Here is a 21,755-nt window from a genome sequence, read left to right on the forward strand (position 1 = left end):
CTGGCACGGCTGAGCACTAACAAAAAGACGCCTGGCCATTTTTGAGAGAGACAGAGTTATGCTGCAGTTGCACTTGAGACAGTTACTTGGTAAGCCACCAGCATTTTTATTTAGAATACAAGTAATTACACAACTAATATGCCTTTTAGAACAATTTTGTAAGTAACTTTGTGCTGCATCTTGTTTTTGGTTTTAGAACTGGTGACTTCCCCTTGAAAAAGTAGCCACGAAACGGGGACCTGTCGGGGTTTTAAGAGCACCAACTTGTTCAAGCTAAGTGCTGCATAAAATTAGATGATAGCATATTGATAAACAGAAATATATCTTCATATATAAGATTAGCAAAGGGTGGTGGAGGTTTAGTCAATGATTAGACAATACACACAGATAATACACCCAGTCATTGGGTGAAAAATCAAATAATCTTTATCGTGTGTTACATATGAGACTACTCCACTCTCAATAAGCTGAAGAAGCATTACACTTGTATTCATGTGTGTTTGAATATTTTGTTATATTTTGATGCTCGACAGAGCACAGGCACAATTGTTTGTTTTATCCTAGAAATAAGCAGTGGATTTTCCCCAAGTCCATTTCATGGTCTATGGACTTTTCCTTTAAGAAGCCATCCAAACCTTTTTTAAACCCTGCTAAGCTAACTGTTTTTGCTACATTCTTTGGCAACAAGTTCCAGAGTATAATTACATGTTGAGTGAAGAAACATTTTCTCAGTCTTTTTAAATTTACTACTTTGTAGCTTCATTGCATTCCCCCCTAGTCCTTGTATTTTTGTTAAGAGTAAACAAGCGAGTCATATCTACCCATTCCACTCCACTTTTTATTATATAGACCTCTATCATAGCTCCCCTCAGCTGTCTTTTCTCCAAGCTGAAAATCCCTAGCCACTTTAGACTTTCCTCATAGGGAAGTCGTCCCATCCCCTTTATCATTTTCATTGCCCTTCTCTGTACCTTTTCTAATTCCATTATATCTTTTTTGAGATGCAGTGACCAGAATTGAACACAATATTCAAGGTGCGGTCACACCATGGAGGGATAGAAAGGTATTATAACATCCAGTGACTTTAGACTGATGGTCTACCAGGTATTTGTTCTCAGAGTCTGCTACATATAAATTTGCCACTGAAGGTGCCATGATTGCACCCATGGCAGTACCTTTAATCTGTTGGTAGAACATGTTCTGAAATGCAAAATAATTCTCAGTGAGTTCTAGTGTTGTTGGTTCAACAATAAATTCAGTTGGCACTCTTAAATAAAATTCTCCATTAGCTCGTTTATCTCTAATGACTTCTACTGCTTCATTCTGGAGAATATTTGTGTAGAGAATTTCTACATCAAATGTTACTAGTCAGATTTTCCCTTCACATGTGGTGGTGTTGTGTATATTTATGAGGTCAGTTAACTCTTGAGTGTACGATGGTATTCTGCAATCAAATGGTCTTAGGAATTGATTAACAAATGTGGAGAGAGGTTCCAGTAGGGAGCCAGTGGCAGAAATGATAGGTCTGCCTGGCGGTGATTGTAGTGACAAATGAATTTTTGGTAATATTTATATTGTCGGGGTGATAGGGTGGGCCACTGTAAGGAACTCAGCTTCTTTTGCTGTCAGGAATGCCACTTCCTGGCAATTTCAGTAAGAAAGATAATCTTCTCTTTTATTGGTTTCAATTTCTTATAAAAGGAGGTGTTATTGAGCTGTTTATTGATCTTAGTGACATAATCACATTTGTTGATTATCACAATTGCATCTCCTGCACCTGCTGATTTCATGATGATAGATTCATCTCTTTTAAGTGCTTATTTTTCTTCTTTGGTCAGATTTTGAGAATTCGTGTTCTTTTTATCTTTTAATTTAGTGATATCTTTTAAGACTAAAGTTTTGTGTGTCTGTATAAGTGGATTGGCTGAGACAGGTGGGTTCTGTTTACTGTGATTTTTTTTTTTTTTTTTTTTACAATGAAGTAGTCAGTGTTCCCAGTAATAAATTAGTAATTTTCTACTCCCTCGTAAATTTAAAGAGTTTGATTCTCATTTTGAATGCATTGTAACTTGAGGTAAAGATTTCACTGCGCTGAAGCAAGCTGTCAGTTTCATAAGTGAATGGAGAAAATGGATTTCTTGTCCATCATGGAGGCCCTGATGGTCTGCTTTGGCTTATCAGGATTTCACAGTTGGAATTCTTCCCATACTGTTTAAGCTTCACTAGACATTTTTGCTTTATCTACATTTTTATCTATCAAATCCTTCAAAGTCTTCAGATATGAAAGTTCCAGAAAGATTGTTATAACTTATTAACATTGCCAAATAGCACAGAAGTATTTTTTTTTCTTGGCAGATAAATGGTTCTAGTTCCACTCTACATTTATGTTTAAATCATTTTTTATTAGTCAGTAACATATCAAGCTTAACATTTCACTAATCATCATGTCACGTGCATACATAACCATATAACTTGAAAGTCATTTGTTTTCAAACTTTACTCCCAACTCCCCTTACCCAGACTTGACTCGTTAGTCTTACACCTCTAAGTGAGATTCCAATTGGGTCAGAGTCGTTCCCTGATCCCTCCCTTCCCACCCTACCTTCCCCCTTCAACCCCTTCATGAACTCAACCTTTTACACTCATTCTGTCCACCAGTGCTGGTTACACAACTATCTGTTTAAGATGCGGCTTCGTGCGGTTGGCGTCAAGGTGTCCGTGAATAGGCTCCAACAGTTTGTCCATTTCTCACCTCTTTCCGAGGGCCATTGTTTTATGTCCATCCTCTCAATCCGTGTTAGGTGTATCATCCGCAGTCTCCACCCCTGTATAGTGGGATATCTATTTGTAATCCACTCAGCCAGAATGCATTGTTTTGCTATTATGATGGATTTTTCCACAAAGGCCTTCATTCCCCTTGGGCTCCGCTGTGGCACCGACCAACGACCCAGCAACAACCTGGCATCACTTTTCCAACGTACCTTCCATAAAGTTGAAATTTGGGCCATCAGGGACTCCCAAAAAACTCTGATACCTCTGCATGACCACAGCATATGGTCCAATGTTGCTCCTTCTGCTTTGCATTTCGGGCATTCGCCCCAGGGGGACACTCCCATATGGAATGCCCTCCTTGGTGCTATATATATCCTCAGAGCTATTTTATATTGTATGTCCCATTGGGCCGCATAAACCGATCGCTGTCGGATAGATATTATGTGTTCTCTAAGTTGATCTGGCTTTAGAGTAATCAACAAGTCCTTCTCCCAGCTCTCCGCCAATCGTTTGTAATCCATTTCAGATATCGTGTCTTTTATATGACGGTGGTGGTACGCCAGGGGCACTTTTACCTGTGCCCCCAAAGAAAAGGCTGACGATAACTCCTCTTGGACATCTTCCGTTAAGTCTGTCCAGGGTAGAGACTGGAGGTAATGTCTCAGCTGCATGTAATGAAAATTATCTATTTTAGATATTGTATATTCCTCTTCCAGTTCTTGGAACGTTTTAGGCCTTCCCTCCACGGTTAGGACATGCGACAAATATATAATCCCTTTTTGTTTCCAACGAGTGAAGGCTGGGTAAAGGCACCCCGGCTGAAACTCCGGGTTACCTGCCACCGACAAAAACGGTGTTACTTTTGCAGAGAAACGATGTAGACGACATATCCATCTCCAAGCTGCTTTTGCAGAACTCATAATCCCTGTTAATTTCAGAATTCTTGGGATCTCCGCTCCTCCTGTATGTAAGCAGTTACTAAAATGCGCCTTCGGCAGAAGTTGCAGCTCCAAATCTGTATTTGAGTAATATGATGTCCGGCAGAACCAATCCCTTATGTGGCGCATACTACTTGCCACGGTAATGTTCTTTACACTGATTAGTCCCATCCCTCCATACTCAGTTGGTGTGTACATAACTTGCAAAGATATACGTGCTTTCTTCCCATTCCACAAAAAGCGTCTCAGCATTCGATTCAGTTTACATTCATCGCTGACTTTTAATGACAATGGCAATAATTGAAAGATATATAGCCATTTTGGTATTATAAACATATTGTACATTGCTATCTTACCCCAAAGGTTCAGTGGGAGGGACACCCACCCCTGCAGTTTCTGCCTTGTGTCTCTCAGCAACTGACGAATGTTAGTTGTGTATAACTGATCCAACTCCGCCGGAATCAACACACCCAAATATTTCAACGCTCCGTCTGCCGCTGGGATTGGCAGCCCTGTAATTTCTTTTGTTGACAGGTCCGATGTTAGTATTAAGGCTTGGGACTTGTTCAAATTTAAGGTGAATCCCGCCACTCTCCCATACTGCTCTAACAACTCCAACAGTGGCCTGAGAGAGCTTCGGACATCAGAAACCATTATCAGCAGGTCATCCGCATATGCCACTGTTTTAAGGTGGTGCCCTGCCACTTCTACCCCCCTCACCGCTTCCGCTTGATTTATATGCTGCAGTAGAGGTTCTAAGGAAAGTACAAACAGGAGGGGAGACAAAGGGCACCCTTGACGCGTGCCTCGTTCTATGTCAAACTCTGTACTGCAAACCCCATTTGCTACTATAGTTGCCCTGGGCTGATTATACAGTGTTTTAACAGCTTTCTGAAACCAGTCTCCAAGTCCCATGTGTTGTAAAGTTTGAAAGAGGAAATCCCAGCTTACTCTGTCAAATGCTTTGTCCGCATCTAGACTCAACAGCACTGCCGGGTCCCCTCTTTCTTGACAACTGGCCATACCCAAGAGCGCCTTCCTAACATTCCATGAGGAGGACCGATCTCTGACAAACCCCACTTGATCCGGCCCAATCAGTCCAGGCAGAACTAAAGCTAATCGCTCCGCCAAAATTTTTGCCATTAATTTTGTATCTACGTTTAGAAGTGATATTGGCCTATAGGACTCGACCTTCTCCTTTGGTTTATTGGGCTTCGGGATAAGTGTGATAGTGGAGGTATTAGCATATCGCGGGAGGACCCCTTTTTCTATGGCTTCATCATAGTATTCTAACAATGCCCCTTTAGCTTTCAATGATAATAGCTTGAAGTATTCTCCAGAGTACCCGTCAGGCCCAGGCGCTGAATACAGTTTTAATTTGTTCACAGCTGCCTGCAATTCCTTCATTGTCAGTGGGTCATTCAGCGCCTGCCTCTCTGTCTCTGTTAATTTTGGGAGCCTGGCCTGTGTCAGATACTGCTCTATGTCTTGAGGGCTCCCTAGATGTTCCCTGGTGTACAGCTGGGCGAAATGTTTGGCCAGTACTTGAACGATCTCTGCAGGTTGATTGGTTATTTTCCCTTGGGCGTCCCTCAGCGAGTCTATTGCCCGCGTGCCCCCTCCAGCTTTTATTATCCTGGCCATCAACCGGCCCGGTCTATTCCCAAACCGCTCTAATTTATATTTCCTGTACCACTGAGAGTGTGTTTCTCTTTCATGCAATAACGTATTGAGGGACACCTGTGTCGCTTTTAAGGTCTCAAGTGTCTGTGCCGATGGGTGCCTAGCATGGGCCCTCCGGGCTACCTGCAATTGTGTTTCTAGCCCCAGGATGCTGGCCGCAGCTCTCTTTTTCATGTTTACCACATATGCAATGATGTCTCCTCGCAAAACTGCCTTAGAGGCAGACCAGTACAGGGAGGCCTGGTCCTCATGCTGGGCATTATGTGTTGCATATTCTTCCCACTTATCTGAAAGATACTTCTGAAAGTGTTGGTCCTTATATAAATAAGCTGGGAACCGCCATCTCCGTTCTCCAAGCCCCTCTGTATTCGTTTCTAAGTCTAGCCACAGCGGGGCGTGGTCTGAAATTTCCTCTGGGCCTATCGTTACCTTAGTTACTCTGTGAAACATGTTACGCGTTATCAAAGCATAATCTAATCTAGCCTGGGTCCCGTGGGCTCTAGACCTATGTGTAAAATCTTTTTCTGTAGGGTGAAGTGCCCTCCAGGTGTCCACCAAGTCCAGAACCTGCACCAAGCTTGGTAAGATGTCCCCTCTATTACCTCGATAGTGCTGTGAGGTAGGGCTAGTGCAATCCATAGTTGGGTCCATAATTAAATTTAAATCTCCTACCAACAATAGGGGTAAACCGCCATGTTTAAGAATTAACTGCTGTATTTTTTGATAGAACTCTGGATCTTGTCTATTTGGCCCATACACCACTAATAAGTTCATCTCTAACCCCTGGAGCCATATTTTTACCAACAAATAATGTCCTTCTTGATCTTTATCTAGTAATGTGGCTTTATACGACAGGCCTTTCCTAAATAAAATTACCACTCCGCCCTTCCGGCCTGATGAGGAACTGGCCAGAACCTCCCCCACCCATGTTCTCTGCAATTTGTTATGTTCTACCTCAGAAAGCCGAGTTTCCTGCAAGCAAGCAATGTCTGCGCCATGCCTGCGGAGTGCTGTTAATATCTTTGCGCGCTTACATGGGGACGATATCCCTCCTACGTTCCATGTGATAATTCGTGTGGGCATGTCAGTAGTGGTAAATAAATCATGACTAACCTCCAAGGCTGCCTATAAGTGTTATCTGTGGCCAATCTCCCTTGCGCGAGCCACCCAAAAGCGCTTATTTTTATATACTGCCAATTAATGTGTTCCCTTGCCAGCCTCATACCTGTCACTGGTGAAGATATTAATGTCTTAATGTCCCTCCCTCCCCCCCCTCTCCCCTTCTTCCCCGAATACCCCCCCTCTTCCCTTTTTGCCTCCAGTATTCCCTATGCCTCCTCCCAGGCCGCTTAGCCTACGAAAAAGCGAGAACCACGATCCCTCGCTTTGGGACCCCCACTCCCCAACATCCTATAAACAACATTCACCGCAAAAGGAACTTTCATTCTTTCACTTACAATTGCATGCAATTGAGTTCAAGATTCTTCTAGAAGCTTTTTGTCTATCAGTGCTTTCCGGGCTTCTTCTACTGAAGAATAAGAGTACCAATTGTTTTGAAGACATAGGCGCAATTTGGCCGGGTATTGCAACGCAAATTTGATCTTTTTCTCTATTAAAGTTGAGCAAAGGGGGTGAAACTTTTTACGCTGCTCTTGCACCGCCATTGTATAATCCTGGAAAATCAATATGTTCCGGTCCCCATATTTCAGCAAGTCCCTCCGTTCTTTGAAGCCCTGTAGAATCTCGATCTTGTGCTTGTAATTAAGAATTTTCGCCACCACTACTCGTGGTCTAGCGTTTGATTCTGGTTTCTTCCCTACCCTGTGGGCACGCTCTATAACCAGGGATCCTGCCGAATCCGTGAGGGCCAATTCTTTTGCCAGCCAACTTTCTAGCCATGTACTTAAGTTCCGTTCTGGTAATTGCTCCGGCAGTCCCACTATGCGCACATTATTCCTCCTGGAACGGCCTTCTAAGTCTTCAAGTTTTTCTCCTTGTTCTTTTATTTTACGATATAAGCTTTGAATGTCAGGCCCGTGTTCTCGCGTCTCATCTTCAAGCGCTGACATTCGGGCCTCCAAATCTCCTGTTCTAATTCCCAGGCCGTCTAGCGCTGTTTGATAATGATCTAGTTTTTCATGGAGCTCGGACCACTTCGGTTCCCAGGCTTGTTTAGTGGCCGCGGTCAGCTGAATCAATTGTTGCTCCGAAAAACTTATCGACATTGCCGCCACTGCTTGCCCGTCCGCCATTTTGCCATCTTGTGCTCCCAACTTAGTTTTTTCTCTTTTCGCGGCTCTTTGCGCCATCTCCGCTGGCGATTTATTAATATACTTGTCCATAAGCACTTTCCCGTCTGTTAAACCGCTTTTGGAGCCTCTTGCAAGTGCAAAAATGGATGTCTAAGGAGTGAGGGCCCCGGAGCCAGAGCACCACACGTCTTGCTCAGCTCATAGCGTCACGTGGTCTCCTCCACTCTACATTTAATATGAAAACTGAGCTTAAACAGCAGATCTATACACAGATGACAAGTTCTATTCACTGTCAACCATGAGATTTGATTTGATTCCTCCTACCAGTAGTATACCACAATTAGTATATAGAGAGCATGCGTTTTATACTATTTTTTCAGCTGTATCTTCTGCTATGCACTCCACTTCCTGTAGCATTGAGTGAGCAGCAAAACAGCAGGTATGGATATCTTATTGGGTGCTGTCATTGCACACCTGCATACAGTGAAGGGGTATCCTGTCATTCTTTGATTGAAACTTGAGCATGGCATCTCAAATATCTACAGCGATGCCATGCTCAAGTTGGACTTGACTTAAAGAAAACTCAAAAAAATACCCTGAACATCCTCTACTTCATATGCTTCCTGATCAGTTTACTATTGTAGAAAGATAAGTACATAAGTAATGGCACACTGGGAAAAAACCAAGGGTCCATCGAGCCCAGCATCCTGTCCACGATAGCAGCCAATCCAGGCCAAGGGCACCTGGCGAGCTTCCCAAACGTACAAACATTCTATACATGTTATTCCTGGCATTCTGGATTTTTCCCAAGTCCATTTAGTAGTGGTTTATGGACTTGTCCTTTAGGAAACCGTCTAACCCCTTTTTAAACTCTGTCAAGCTAACCGCCTTCACCACGTTCTCCGGCAATGAATTCCAGAGTTTAATTATGCGTTGGGTGAAGAAAATTTTTCTCCGATTTGTTTTAAATTTATTACACTGTACTTCCATCGCATGCCCCCTAGTCCTAGTATTTTTGGAAAGCGTGGACACTTCACATCCACCTGTTCCACTCCACTCATTATTTTATATACCTCTATCATGTCTCCCCTCAGCTGTCTCTTCTCCAAGCTGAAAAGCCCTAGCCTCCTTAGTCTTTCTTCATAGGGAGGATATCACACTATAGCAGTCAAAATCCCGAAGAAAGCAAAATTTACTCCTTTGGATTTAGCAACCACAAGTATTTATGGAAAAAAACCCCAATATATCTGTGTTGCCTAAATATAAAACTCCATTAACTACTAAAACTTTGCTAAATAGACCATCCGTATTGGAATAGGAAATAAGCCTCTCACATTTAAGAGGAAGTTGCCATTCCAAAGTCTGAAGCTGATTAATGTTATCAATTCTAACATGGATAAGTTGCCTATAAAATAGCATAATTAAATTACTTTATTAAAAGCATAAGATTACTACTTTCTTGAAAATGCTATGTCACTATCACCATTGCTTATAACCATACCAAACTCTAGAGTAAATAATAAGACCTGAAATGTACCATTTTCGTTTTTAAGATAAGTTGCTTTAACACCTTTTCTGAGTTATTGTACAAAGCTTGACAGGGGTATCTCTGGCAGTCAAGTTAGTAAGTCTTTTGCTTCTAGGAAGCCATCTTGTTATTATGCCGTATGCCTTGTAGCGCTATAGAAATGATAAATAGTAGTAGTAGTATTGTTCAGTCTATTACCCTTTCTTCCCTTGACTATTGCAATCCTTTATATATTAGTTGTACAGAGAATTTCTTTAGCGATTTACAAATTCTACAAAATAGTGCTGCCCAATTACGTGTTGATGCCCAATGTCAAGAGCATGTAACTCCCTTTTTAATAAAATTACATTGGTTGCTGGTACATGCTCACTGTATTTTTAAACTGATAGAATTGTTTTCCTTATATTACGTGATCTGGTTCCCATCTATTTATCTTGGAATCTCATAAGATGCTTCCATTCTAGGAACAATTTGCTACTTCATTTTCCTCCCATGGTTAATATGCAATGTAAACTAATTTAAGTCGAGCAGGCACGGCACTTCAGACTGCCTTCACTTTCGCTTCTGTTTCAGCTCTGCCTCTGGTCCTGCCCTTCCGCAAACAGGAAATGAGGGTGGGACCAGAGGCAGAGCTGAAACAGACGCGAAAGTGAAGGCAGTCTGAAGTGCCGTGCCTGCTCGACTTCACTGTTGCTGGCGGACCACGAGGTAAAATGTTTTACAGAACAGCCGGCACTTGCGAATGGGAGGGGCAGCCGCACACGTCCTGCTTCCACTGGGAGGCCACAGAGAGGGAGGGAGGCGCGGGGTTGTGGAACTCGGACGACAGTGGGTGCATGGAACTCAGGGGGCAGGGGACGAGAGAGGGGGGAGGGGGACCTGGAACTCGACCGGGAGGGGGGAGACCTGGAACTCGACCGGGATGGGGGGTCCTGGAAGGGGAGGGCCGGTCCTGGAACTCAAAGGGGTGGGGCCTGTAACTCGAAGGGGAGGGGGTCCTGCAACTCGGAGGACATGGAGGGGTGCCTAGAACTCAGAGGACAGGGAGGGGGGCAGGTTGGGGGACATGGAACTCGGAGGGAGGCAGGTAGGGGGACATGGAACTCGGAGGGTGGGGGGCAGGTAGGGGGGCTGGAACTCGGACGAGAGAGGGAGGGAGGGAGATAGGGAGGGAGCCCTAGAACCTTGCTAGCACCCGTTTCATTACTGTTGGAAACGGGCCTCTTTTACTAGTATTTTATAAATACACACCTACGTATGTATTTTATGTGTGAACATTTTTACCATAAATGTGCACAGCTTCATTTTAGCTGAAATTTGAAAAGCTTTGCTGGGGCAGATTTTTAAAAATGGGCTAAAAATATGGTCCTTCACTTCTCAAACTAAGCAATGTGTTATAAAATTACCCTCTACGGGGTAATTTTATAATGTTATTTTAGCATGCACAGTATATGAAGTATATATGTTTAAAATGGCTTTTGTAAAAGTATGTGCATTGGTATGAAGGCACGTAGTTTTTACTGTGGAAAGTGTCAGGGGCATGGTCCAAGTAGAGTGCAGGCAGTCATGAAATATGAATATTGATGATAAATATTGATAATTGCATGCTGTGCATGTGAACATTTACACATGCACCCAAGCAGATGTAATATTGCACATGCCTTCATTGTAGGCGCTATTGCAGCTGGATTTGTAATAGTATTGTATAACGTCACATAGGTGTCTTTATAAAATAGACTCAAAATTAGGTGCCTTCTGCCCTATTAACCTAGGCACCCTGTTGTAAAATTACTTTCTGTGTATATAAATTTTCATGATGCAGACATACTCTGCACTTCCTTTTGCTCAAATTTGCTGCTACTTAGTATCCGTATTTTGAAGAAAGGAGGTAGAATAAATGAGACAGAAAATATAAATTTTTTATTTTTAACATTTTATTAAAGAAAATAACCAATGCAAATGATTACACAGGCAGAATGTCAACGGTATCATAACATAGAAATACAAAATACCCCCCCCCCACACCTCTCTTTCTCTCTCTCTCTCTCTCTCTGCTACAATTTGACCAAAAATAACTTAGAAGTAGGCAGAGGCAGACAAGCAAATAAATAAAACATGGCAACACAGACATTTAACAGCACTCACCCTACCCACCGAAGAAACTCGCAAACCTTCCTCAACGGTCCAAATCCGCAACCACCTGTTGTAACAGAGGGGGGGATAGTTTAGGGAAAACAAAAGTCAAATCCAGGAGGATGTGGACCCCTAAATACCTGATACTTTGTAACGCTCACACAGAGGGAAGCTGCGCTTTCAGCTCCGCCACTTGAGAAGCTGGGACAGTGATATTAAAAATCTCCGACTTCGCGACATGAAGTGCAAACCCAGACAGCCGCCCATAAATCCACAAATGCTGTAAAACAGCCGGCAAAGAAGTCTGAGGATTCATAAGAGTGAATATCGTCGGCATATAAAAGAATCTTATGTTCCTTTCTCTGCAACCCGAATGCCACCAATCTCCAAACTCTCACAAATTGATTGCGCCAAAGGCTCCATCACCAATGCAAAAATAAGCAGAGACAGGGGACAGCCCTGTCTAGTACCTTTGAGAATAGGAAAAAAAATCAGTGTAAGTCTCAGTATTCACAGACACACAAAAATATTTTCATTGTGAGAGTATTCTTTTCATAATAAGATGGTTTCATCTTGTTTCCAGTAGGCATTGTGCCTGCAGAATGTTGTGTTGTAGGGTTCTAGCTGATGGCTTAATGTTACACTATTATTTCTTAGCTGTCTATCCCACTGGTTCTTGTTGAACCATTTATCCTGTTTGAAATGAAACATAAGGAAAACGTGTTAACCGATAATATGAAAACACCCATTTGTCAGAAAATGAATGAGTCTACATTAAAAGTACATCTGCAAATGACAAGATGCAGTCAAGTGCTCTATTAACATTATCTTGACTTTGATGGTTCATTTTTAAATTGGAGAAGACAGTAAAGCTATTAGCCATCATTGGCAGGCAATAGGTTTTTAATTTTGTGAGAACTAAAATGTTTTTTTTGTCTTTGTCATTTACAGGTAATATTAACCCCAACATCCAATAGTTCTAAGTCACCTGAGTTGCATAAAATGGTAGTCCCAAAAAACAGCCAAGACTCTGATTTGAAAATCAGGCTGGCGGTGAGAATGGATAAACCACCTCACATGAAACACAGTGGGTAAGTTTGATGTTTACATTCTATCCATATGGTTTGTCTAATATTTATGTTGCTTTATACTCTGCTTTTCACATTGAATATGAAACTTTATAAATAAAATCTGAAGCAGAGGAGGTCACGTGATGCATTGATGGAGTAAGACATTTGCCGGCTCTGCTCCGGGGCCCCGCATCTCCTTCCCCCCATTCCCACACCATAAACAGATAACCTGAACTTGTGGATTCACTTCTCATTAGTGCATTGGATGTATGGACAAATATCTAATCTCTCGTTCTCTAAGACAAGCTGCGGGGGAATGACAACAAGATGGCGGGGTCCATAAAGCAAGCAGAAATGGCCTTCACTGAACAGCTAGCACAGTTGACAGCGGCAGTGGACAAAGCTTTACAACCTTGTTTGGAGTCAGTAATAACACAGATCAGGAAGATGGAGTCTCTTACCAATCTGTTGGGTCATACAAACAACTTGGAACAGTGGATTTCGAATGTGAAAGACTTGACTTCACAACATGCTACTCCACTTGAGGCCATGCAGCAGGAGGAAAAATTGGAAGATCTTGAAAATAGATCGCGTAGAGCTAATCTCCATATCATTGGACTTCCTGAATCATTGCCTGAATGCAACTTGATACCTTTGTTGGAGACATGGTTGAAAAAGAATTTGCACTAACCGACAGTGTTGTCCCATTTTGTATTCAGCAGACCCATCAAGTGGGATGAGTTTGAGATGTGAATTCCCGCCCGAGAGTAGTTCTTATAAAACCGCACAATTACATACATAAAATTGAAATATTGAGAGGATTCAGGCAAAAAAGAGATACTTTGCAATATGATTCCATTCCTATTAAAATATTCCAAGATTGCAGGAAAAAAGGAAGCACTTTGGTCCAATATGGGCAGCCTTGCACGAGAGACACATTCAATTTACATTTTTGTATCCTGCTGTTTTGAAAGTTTAAGTGCAAGGAAAGTGGATAACCTATGACTCAGAGTCCTCGGCAACAGATTATTTAAATACTTTGTCCACTTGAGTATTGCAAATGTTTGCTTAGCGAGGTTGGGTTTTGGAGGGCACAAAATGTTTTGTGTGTTATGAAAATTGATATGAAGTTATGCTGTATTGTAAATTCTTCATGGGAACACTGCTATAGTACTAGGTGCTCGATTGTAATATGACAGGAAATTACTGGCAATATTTTGGTGTGGCGTGTGAGGGAGGGGGTGGTGGGAATCCCACGTATTTCAGTGACTTCCTGCATTTGCTGTGCATTCTGTGCATTTCAATGCAGAGGGAGTTGTTGGGGGGGTTTAATAGGTGGAAAGTTGAGGAAGGGAGGTTTGGGGAACCGAGAGGGGATTCAGACTTTGATAGTATATGGGTATCTCATCTGGGAATTTATTCAAATGCCTTGTGATTCTCTATATGTGCATGCAAGTATGAATTCTGATGCAGTGAGCTTTATTATGGGTGCTGATATATGGCTTCAGAACAGTCAGTTTTTTGAATCTGGGGTGAGGCTGGGCACCCTAGATTATTACAGCTTTAAAGTCTGATATGCTTTAATTGGAATTGAGTGGCTCTAAAACAGGTGATTGCCGAATAGTGAGTTGGAATGTGTGTGTGTGGGGTGGGGGGGGGGGGGAATAACCTCTCCCATTAAAAGGGCAAAAATATTAACAGCCTTACAATGTCAGCATGCTGACATCATTTGTCTGCAAGAAACCAGACTCACTGGTATAGAGCATTTGAAATTCCGGAGACAGTGGGTGAAGTATTTTATGCCTCCTCTAGGGGCAGGCATAGGGGAGTAGCTATTTTATTTTGAAAATCTTTTAAATTACAAAGATTCTTTCATTTGTAAGGATTCCTCGGGTAGATTTCTCCTCCTCAGGGTGTGGACACATGGGAAAGTCTCTTATGTTCTGTGTATGTATGCCCCCACACCGTTTGCATCAAACGTTTATCCCTCTTTGATTGCCGAACTTCTCCCTTATAGAGATGCAGGACTGGTAGTAGCTGGAGACATGAATTTGGTGTTTAATCCAACATTAGATCGTATCAGAGAACCTAAAGGGGCATGTAAGGGGGTAATAAGCCACAAAACGTTACAGAGTTTCATGTTGACGCTTTAGATCCATGGTGGTGCTTTCACCCAAATGATAAGGATTATACCCATTTGTCAAGAGCACATAGTACTGCTGCTAGATTGGACTATATATTTGTCTCCTTTACATTATTCTCCTCAGTTCATGCCACAGAAATAGGGTTGGGAGCCATATCTGACCACTCACTGGTATGGATAGACCTAAGAATTTTGACAGAAAGGGGATTGGGTAGAGGATGGAGGTTTCCCACTTATTTGGTTCATAATTTAGATTTTCTTAAGTATTTACTTACTAAATGGCAGGATTACATCACATATAATGTGCACTATGAGGATCAACCTTAGATATACTGGCCAGCGGCTAAAGCATTAATTAGAGGGGATATAATCGCTTATGTCAGTCGTCTCAACAAAATGTCAGTATGGAACGGAAGTTACAAAAGTTAAAACAGCAATATGCTCATTCCCCCATATCTAGATTGAAAGAACTTCCTACTCGCTGTGCAGACCTCACTTAATACATATATTCACGAACATACATGCAGGGGCTTACTCTATCAGAAGACAGGTTACATAGATTTGGTAACAAAACGGGGAGGCTGCTTGCACAGTTGGTCAAGGCATGGGGGGGAGGGGGGGGCTCAAGGGCGGTCCATTTATTAAAAGACTCACAAGGCATGTGAACCATGCAGGTGGATTACATTGCACAGATATTTATAAAACATTTTCAAATGTTCGCAGCGACTGCACCCTCAGAAATATTGCAGAGTCTTAATGCACCTATCCAACTAAAAGAGCTGCAACAGGTCATAAAATCTCTCAAGGCCCATATGGCATCTGGAGATGATGGCTACTGTGGAGAATTTTATAAAATGTTACAACTACCATTAGTGAAGCTGTTACTGAACTATTATAATGAGATGGTGGTGGTGGGAGCATTCCCTTCTCATGAAAATACCACATTAATTACCTTAATTCCAAACCGGGTAATCCAGTTGATTCAGCAGTCTCATATCGCCCCATATCTTTAATCAATGTAGATATTAAAATATTGTCTAAGATTTTAGCAAATCGCCTGGTGGATGCTGTACCACATCTAATTTATTGACGCACAGACAGGGCTTGTAAAAAAAAAACAGTCAGTACTCAATGTGCGGAAAATTCTTCTAGCTATGGGATATACTTAGAAACAGGAGATTCCAACGCTGGTCCTCAGTCTAGATGCTGAGAAGGCCTTTGATAAAGTTGATTGGAGCTATCTATTTCAGGTCCTAGAGATGATAGGGATGCGGAGGTTGGTTTTTGCAGGCCTTCCATGTTTTATATCATAATCCAACGACTAAGCTAATAGTAAATAGGGAAAGAACTTCCTGATTCGCAATTTCTTGAGGAACCAGGCTGGGATGCCCATTATCATCACTTCTTTTTGTTTTTTTTTCGCTTGAGCCTTAGATACATCTCATAGAAGGGGATGATAGAGTCTCCAGAGTAATGAGCACACTATCAAAACACTTGCAGATGTTTCTATGACCAATCCTGAAGAGTCCATACCGAGATTACTAGAATTTATCTCAGGTTTCACTTTGAATTATCATAAATCTATAGCCCTGCCTTTTCAGCAGTCGGTACAAACCACCTGGCAGGGCCCTTTTCCATTTCAGTGGGTGACTGGCAGTATTAGGGGTCTACCTTTCTAATAATTTAACACAATTATACGTGAATAATATCTGAGTTCTGTTGGAGGATACATTGGGGCACTTGCAAACACGGGGGGTGCTTCTGCTCTCTTTGTGGGGACGGATTTATTTAGTGAATATGTTACTGGCACCTAAATGGTTGTACAGATTTCAAATGTTGACTGTGTTTCTCTCCAAAAGAGATGAGGTAAAGTTAAATAGGGCATTGCAATCTTATCTCTGGAAGGGGGTAGACCCAGGTTGCCATTGAAAGTGTTGCAGACTCCGAGATCCCAAGGTGGGATGTATTAATGGGTTGTATCACGTGCAGGGCCAGTGTTTGACATGCTTGGGCCGAGGGCAGATGGACCCAAAGCACCAGCAGTCTGTATCTCTTTCAGCTTTAACCATGTTTAAATCCCCCTGTTGCATGAAGGCCCAGGGCAATTGCTGTGATTGCACCTACCTTATGCTGGCCCTGGTCGCATGCAAATAAGATTATTATTATGATTAAAATAACTTATTGCAAATCATATAATACTATGCAGTTTGTTTTAATACAATAAAGGTTAACCAGATCTCAAGAGGTGTAGTTATCCTTTTTTTTTGAAAGTTTAAGCACTAACACACCTGTTGATTTCATCAGCCCTGACCCACTACTTTCCAGAAAAGGACCGTCCCTAGACCAAAATAACTGCCTCTCACCCCAGTGGGAGCACACTCCAACAAAGTTTGGAAACCTTCCTTCGGTGGGGGTGGGGGGTGGATTCCAACAGGCTCTTCAATCCGTTCAGAACGCTGCCGCCCGTCTTATATTCCGCCAGAACCGATATACTCATATCACCGCTCTCCTCAAATCACTTCATTGGCTTCCAATCAGATATCGCATACAATTCAAGCTGCTCCTCCTTACCTACAAATGCACTCGGTCTGCGGCTCCTCACTACCTCTCCACCCTCATCTCCTCCTATGTTCCCGCCTGTAACCTCCGCTCACAGGACAAAGCCCTTCTCTCTGTACCCTTCTCCACCACTGCCAACTCCAGGCTCCGCTCATTCTGCCTTGCCTCACCCTATGCCTGGAACAATCTTCCTTTACCCATACGCCATGCCCCCTCCCTACCCATCTTCAAATCTCTGCTTAAAACTCACCTCTTCAATGCTGCCTTCGGCGCCTAACCGCTTGAGAAATATAGAATGCACCAATCTATCCACCCTTTAGATTAACAGTTCACTTGTCCTCTAGATTGTACACTTGTCTTTAGATTGTTCTCTTGTCTTTTAGATTGTAAGCTCTTCGAGCAGGGACTGTCCTTCTATGTTTAAATTGTACAGCACTGAGTAACCCTAGTAGCGCTTTAGAAATGTTAGTAGTAGTAGTAGCTCTGAAACTTGTTGTCTCCTGTATTTCTCCAACAGAGCTTGGATGGAGGTTTGGAGCCTCCAGATTCTCCTATCCATCTATCCTCTCGAAAGCAGTGAAAATGGCCCCATGCACTCCAAAGCATCTGATGATGCCAGCTGACCCTAATGCTCTCCATGTGCAGCAAAATGGAAAGTCATGTCAGCCAATGCCATTTGATTCATTGGGGCAAGTGGGACTCTCTACACGGCTCAACGTTCTGATCTGTTGTGATACTCTGTGAGCTCTCCTGATAAAAAAATGTTAAGCAAAATGATTATTCATTCCACTTACCTTTTATTTTCACCATTTTAGATGAGGTAAATGGGGTTCTGGGGCTCAGAACTCCCCTCAAAGTTTCAGGGCTCGGACTCCTTGACATATCCAGAAGGTGTGCTCATGCCAAAGATGGAGGAGGTTTACTTTGGGCATGAATGGTCCTATATAGTGTCAGGCTGGCATTACTGTGGTTGGTAACACATTGCTGTTGGCATAAACACATGCATTTCTTCTAGTACCATATGCATATTATCGGGCCTGGTAGAATTAGGTTAATGTGGAATTATGTCAAAATCCAGAATTTGTCTTCGCCGGCTGTGAGACAGTTGACTTTTAGCACTTTTTGTCCCTACTTCCATTGGCACTGAACTATTGTCTTTGATAGTTGTTCCTGTGATTATAGGAGGATTTCTGATACTGTAAATTACATCTCATCTGATACCTACCCTTGGAGGAGTAATACAGTAATCTTTTGTATGAAGATTTAGAACTGTGCACATTGTCCTCCTCCAGGGCAGGGGCGTAGCCAGACACCCAAGTTTGGGTGGGCCTGCACCCAAGGTGGGTGGGCAGAACTCTGCCTTGTCCTACAAGTGATTTGGTTTCTCCCTCTCTTGCCTGCATGCCATATGGTCTTTCAAACATCCACTCCCCCCCCATATACCTTTTAAATAGCAGATTTTCACCGGCAGCAAACAGTTGTTGGGAGTTTTTGGCTGGTGGGGCTTGGGGTCCCTGCCAATCACATTATAGGTGTGCTGCTACTTGGTGGGCCTAAACCTAAAGTGGGTGGGCCTGTGCCCACCCCAGCCCACCCTTGGCTACGCCACTGCTCCAGGGTGTCCAAGGTTTTGCAATCCTCCTTTATACTGTCAATAATTTCCTTAACTTTGTCCCAAATAAGTTCTCCCCTATGCTCTTTACTGAAGACTGTGTTAAAAAGTTTGATGCATTTTTTAAAATGTATTTTAATAGGTAGGACCCAAAAAGGGGACAAGGTCGTAATGGCCTCAAGTTAAAAAGGTACTGCTGCAAGGGTTAACCACTTTGGTGGTCCCAAAGAGCCAGCTTCTCCACCCTATTCAAGGCTTGGAATTTGAGAAAATCATAGACAACATGAGGGAAATCCGTTGCAGTAATAGTTTCTGAGATCTAAGCTCAGTTTCATTGGAATCTATAATTCTAGTGGACCAGCTGGTTAAAACTGGAATCCTGGTAGTCTGTGGGAAAAACTGATCATTTTTTACTTTGAAGGTGACGGCTTAGTATCATAGTGACTCCGTGCACACCTCCAGACGCATGGTTTCTGCATCCTGCAGCAGGCGTTTCTTTGCCTACACAGCTGTGCCTAGGAAACAGGATTATCAATTTGTTCTCGGCCTTCTTGCCATAAATTGATACCTTGTGCTGCTGCTGGGAGAGGTGAGGTTCATGCTGGAGGATAATGCTGGGGCTACCACTGCCGCAGTTCAGGAAGGACTGAAGTTAACTGTTAGGAGAGCCTGATTGATCAGTCAATAATGACTTACTGTTTGGTGATCACTGATTTTTAGGAAGTACAGTGACCCGATGCTTTAGAACTGGAAGAGACATTTTTAAATGACTTGGATAGAGTAGCCTTAATATTTTTCATGATCTGAGTTCAGTGTCAGTCAAAGAGAGGATATTGTGCATTTAATTTGAGACTGCATTTATATAACATGGTGGGTTTCCATAAGATTTGAGGCAGATAAGTCAAGCACAGAATACAATTAATACCTCACAGGCTGCCTCTTGAGATGTCATCTGAAGACACAGCCTACGAGGGCTCAACAAATCATGCACTACAATATTCTTTTGGTTGGTTCTTTAAAAGGGTACCACATAGTTCCAGGACTTCTGTTTTTCTCTAGGGGTAATAAGGCTACAACTCTGCATTTGTCAAAAATAACACATAGCATTTAATTTTATTATTGCCAGTTTTATATTTCAGATTTTAAGCTGTTTTTTCCATTGCCTCTGTAAGTTTTGTACAGTAACTGAAAAGATCATTCTTGCAGTAATGAATGCTTAGGTTAGACAGTTTGGTAAGAATGTGTAAGTTTGAAAGTGGTATATCATTTATCTGTAGCGCTTGCCCTTGGAACCCATATTGAAAAATTAATCATTGATTAATGTTCTGTCATGCAGCCCTTCACCAACCAATAACTCTGCATGGTTTCCTATAATATTTTAATAAGCCGTGTATATTTTATTAAAAACAGCAAGGGGTCTTCTCTGTCAGTCTTACAAATCTGGAACTATTTTTAATAGTTATTTCAGGATAAATGGTTTTGCAGAGATGCTATTTACTTCTATAAAATGTAATTATGTCTTATCAGAAGCTACTAAATTGTTTTAATCTTAGTGAGGATATATGCATGCTCTAAACGTAGACACTTTTCAGTAAACAGTTTTTTTTGTCCAGTGGTATGTTATATCATACTTCCTACTAGGGGTGTGCATTCTTCAGCAAATATTTCGTTTCTTAGTTTACCTTTACAATTTTAGTGCATGCCACATTGTTTTTAACACCTATTAACCTATGAGTTAAGACACACAAAACTGATTAACACATGCTAAAATGTTTTTCTTATTAAACAGAACGTGTGAAACAACTGAAAGCCCCCCAAAATCAGGAGCATTTTGAAAAGGAACCAGCAATATTTGCCTGTGTACTGTACATCCCTACATCCTACCGAGTTCCAACCTCTCTCTCTCTTCCACAGAGTTGTTCTGCTTTTAGGAGCCCTTTTACTAAGTGGCGGTCAGCCCACTTACTTTAGTACATAAGTATTGCCATATTGGGAAAGACCAAAGGTCCATCAAGCCCAGCATCCTGTTTCCAACAGTGGCCAATCCAAGTCACAAATACCTGGCAAGATCCCAAAAAAGTACAAAACATTATATACTGCTTATCCCAGAAAAAGTGGATTTTCCCCAAGTCCATTTAATAATGGTCTATGGACTTTTCCTTTAGGAAGCCGTCCAAACCTTTTTAAAAACTCTGCTAAGCTAACCACCTTTACCACATTCTCTGGCAACGAATTCCAGAGTTTAATTACACTTTGAGTGAAGAAACATTTTCTCCGATTCGTTTTAAATTTACTACATTGTAGCTTCATTGCATGCCCCCTAGCTTACCGTGTGCCAAACAGGAACTACCGCCGGGCTACCGCAGTAGCCTGGCGGTAGTTCCTAACCCCAGTGCGCACCATTTCCGACGCTACAAAATTATTTTCTATTTTGTAGTGCTGTTGTTTACCCGGCAATAATACTGCCTGGTTACCGCTGGGTTAGTTCAGGAGCCCTTACCGCCACCTCAGTGGGTTGGTGGTAAGTGTGCCCCCTGTAAAATGGCCATGTGGTTCACTTACCGCAAGGCCATTTCTTTAAAAACAAAACAAAAAGCCTTTTACCCACTGTGGCAAAAGAGGACCTCAGTATGCATCAAAAAACACATGTTGATGCTAGCACAGGCTCCCTTTTTCCGCAGCTTAGTAATAGGACCCCTTAGAGTTTTTCTATAGTACACAAAATATATAAAGCCCAGAATACCTTGTTTTTAAAAGCCTCTAATTTTACTTATGTTCTAAATGCAATGACAGCACACCCATCTCTAACAACACAGAGACTAGTGACACCTTATAGACCAACAGAGGTACTAAAGAAATCCATTTAGCTGACCCTAGTCCGTATGTCATTAACTGGCTATCATTAGCAAACAACATTAAGAAGATCTATTTGAGGAGGTTTTACTTTCCTCTACCTTTATGAATTGCCTCACTTATTAAAACATTCCATTACCGGCTTCTCACCCTTATTTTTTTTTAAAGCTTTTTCTTGCTAATGTATTTTCAATAACATCCTTCCATCTTCC

At 42.1% G+C, this 21,755-nt stretch overlaps 1 protein-coding gene across 5 annotated transcripts in view; it reads left to right on the forward strand.

The window, feature by feature from the left end:
- Nucleotides 1-21,755, forward strand: part of CADPS2 (calcium dependent secretion activator 2) — a 596,794-nt gene that overhangs the window by 239,932 nt on the left and 335,107 nt on the right. For all 5 annotated transcript variants that reach the window (XM_030215887.1, XM_030215888.1, XM_030215889.1 and 2 more), the window contains exon 8: nucleotides 12,258-12,397. In XM_030215887.1, coding sequence (XP_030071747.1) covers nucleotides 12,258-12,397 — 140 coding nt within the window. The remainder of the gene's footprint in view (nucleotides 1-12,257; nucleotides 12,398-21,755) is intronic.

This window comes from Microcaecilia unicolor, chromosome 10 (genome assembly GCF_901765095.1).
Source record: "Microcaecilia unicolor chromosome 10, aMicUni1.1, whole genome shotgun sequence".
NCBI lineage: Eukaryota > Metazoa > Chordata > Amphibia > Gymnophiona > Siphonopidae > Microcaecilia > Microcaecilia unicolor.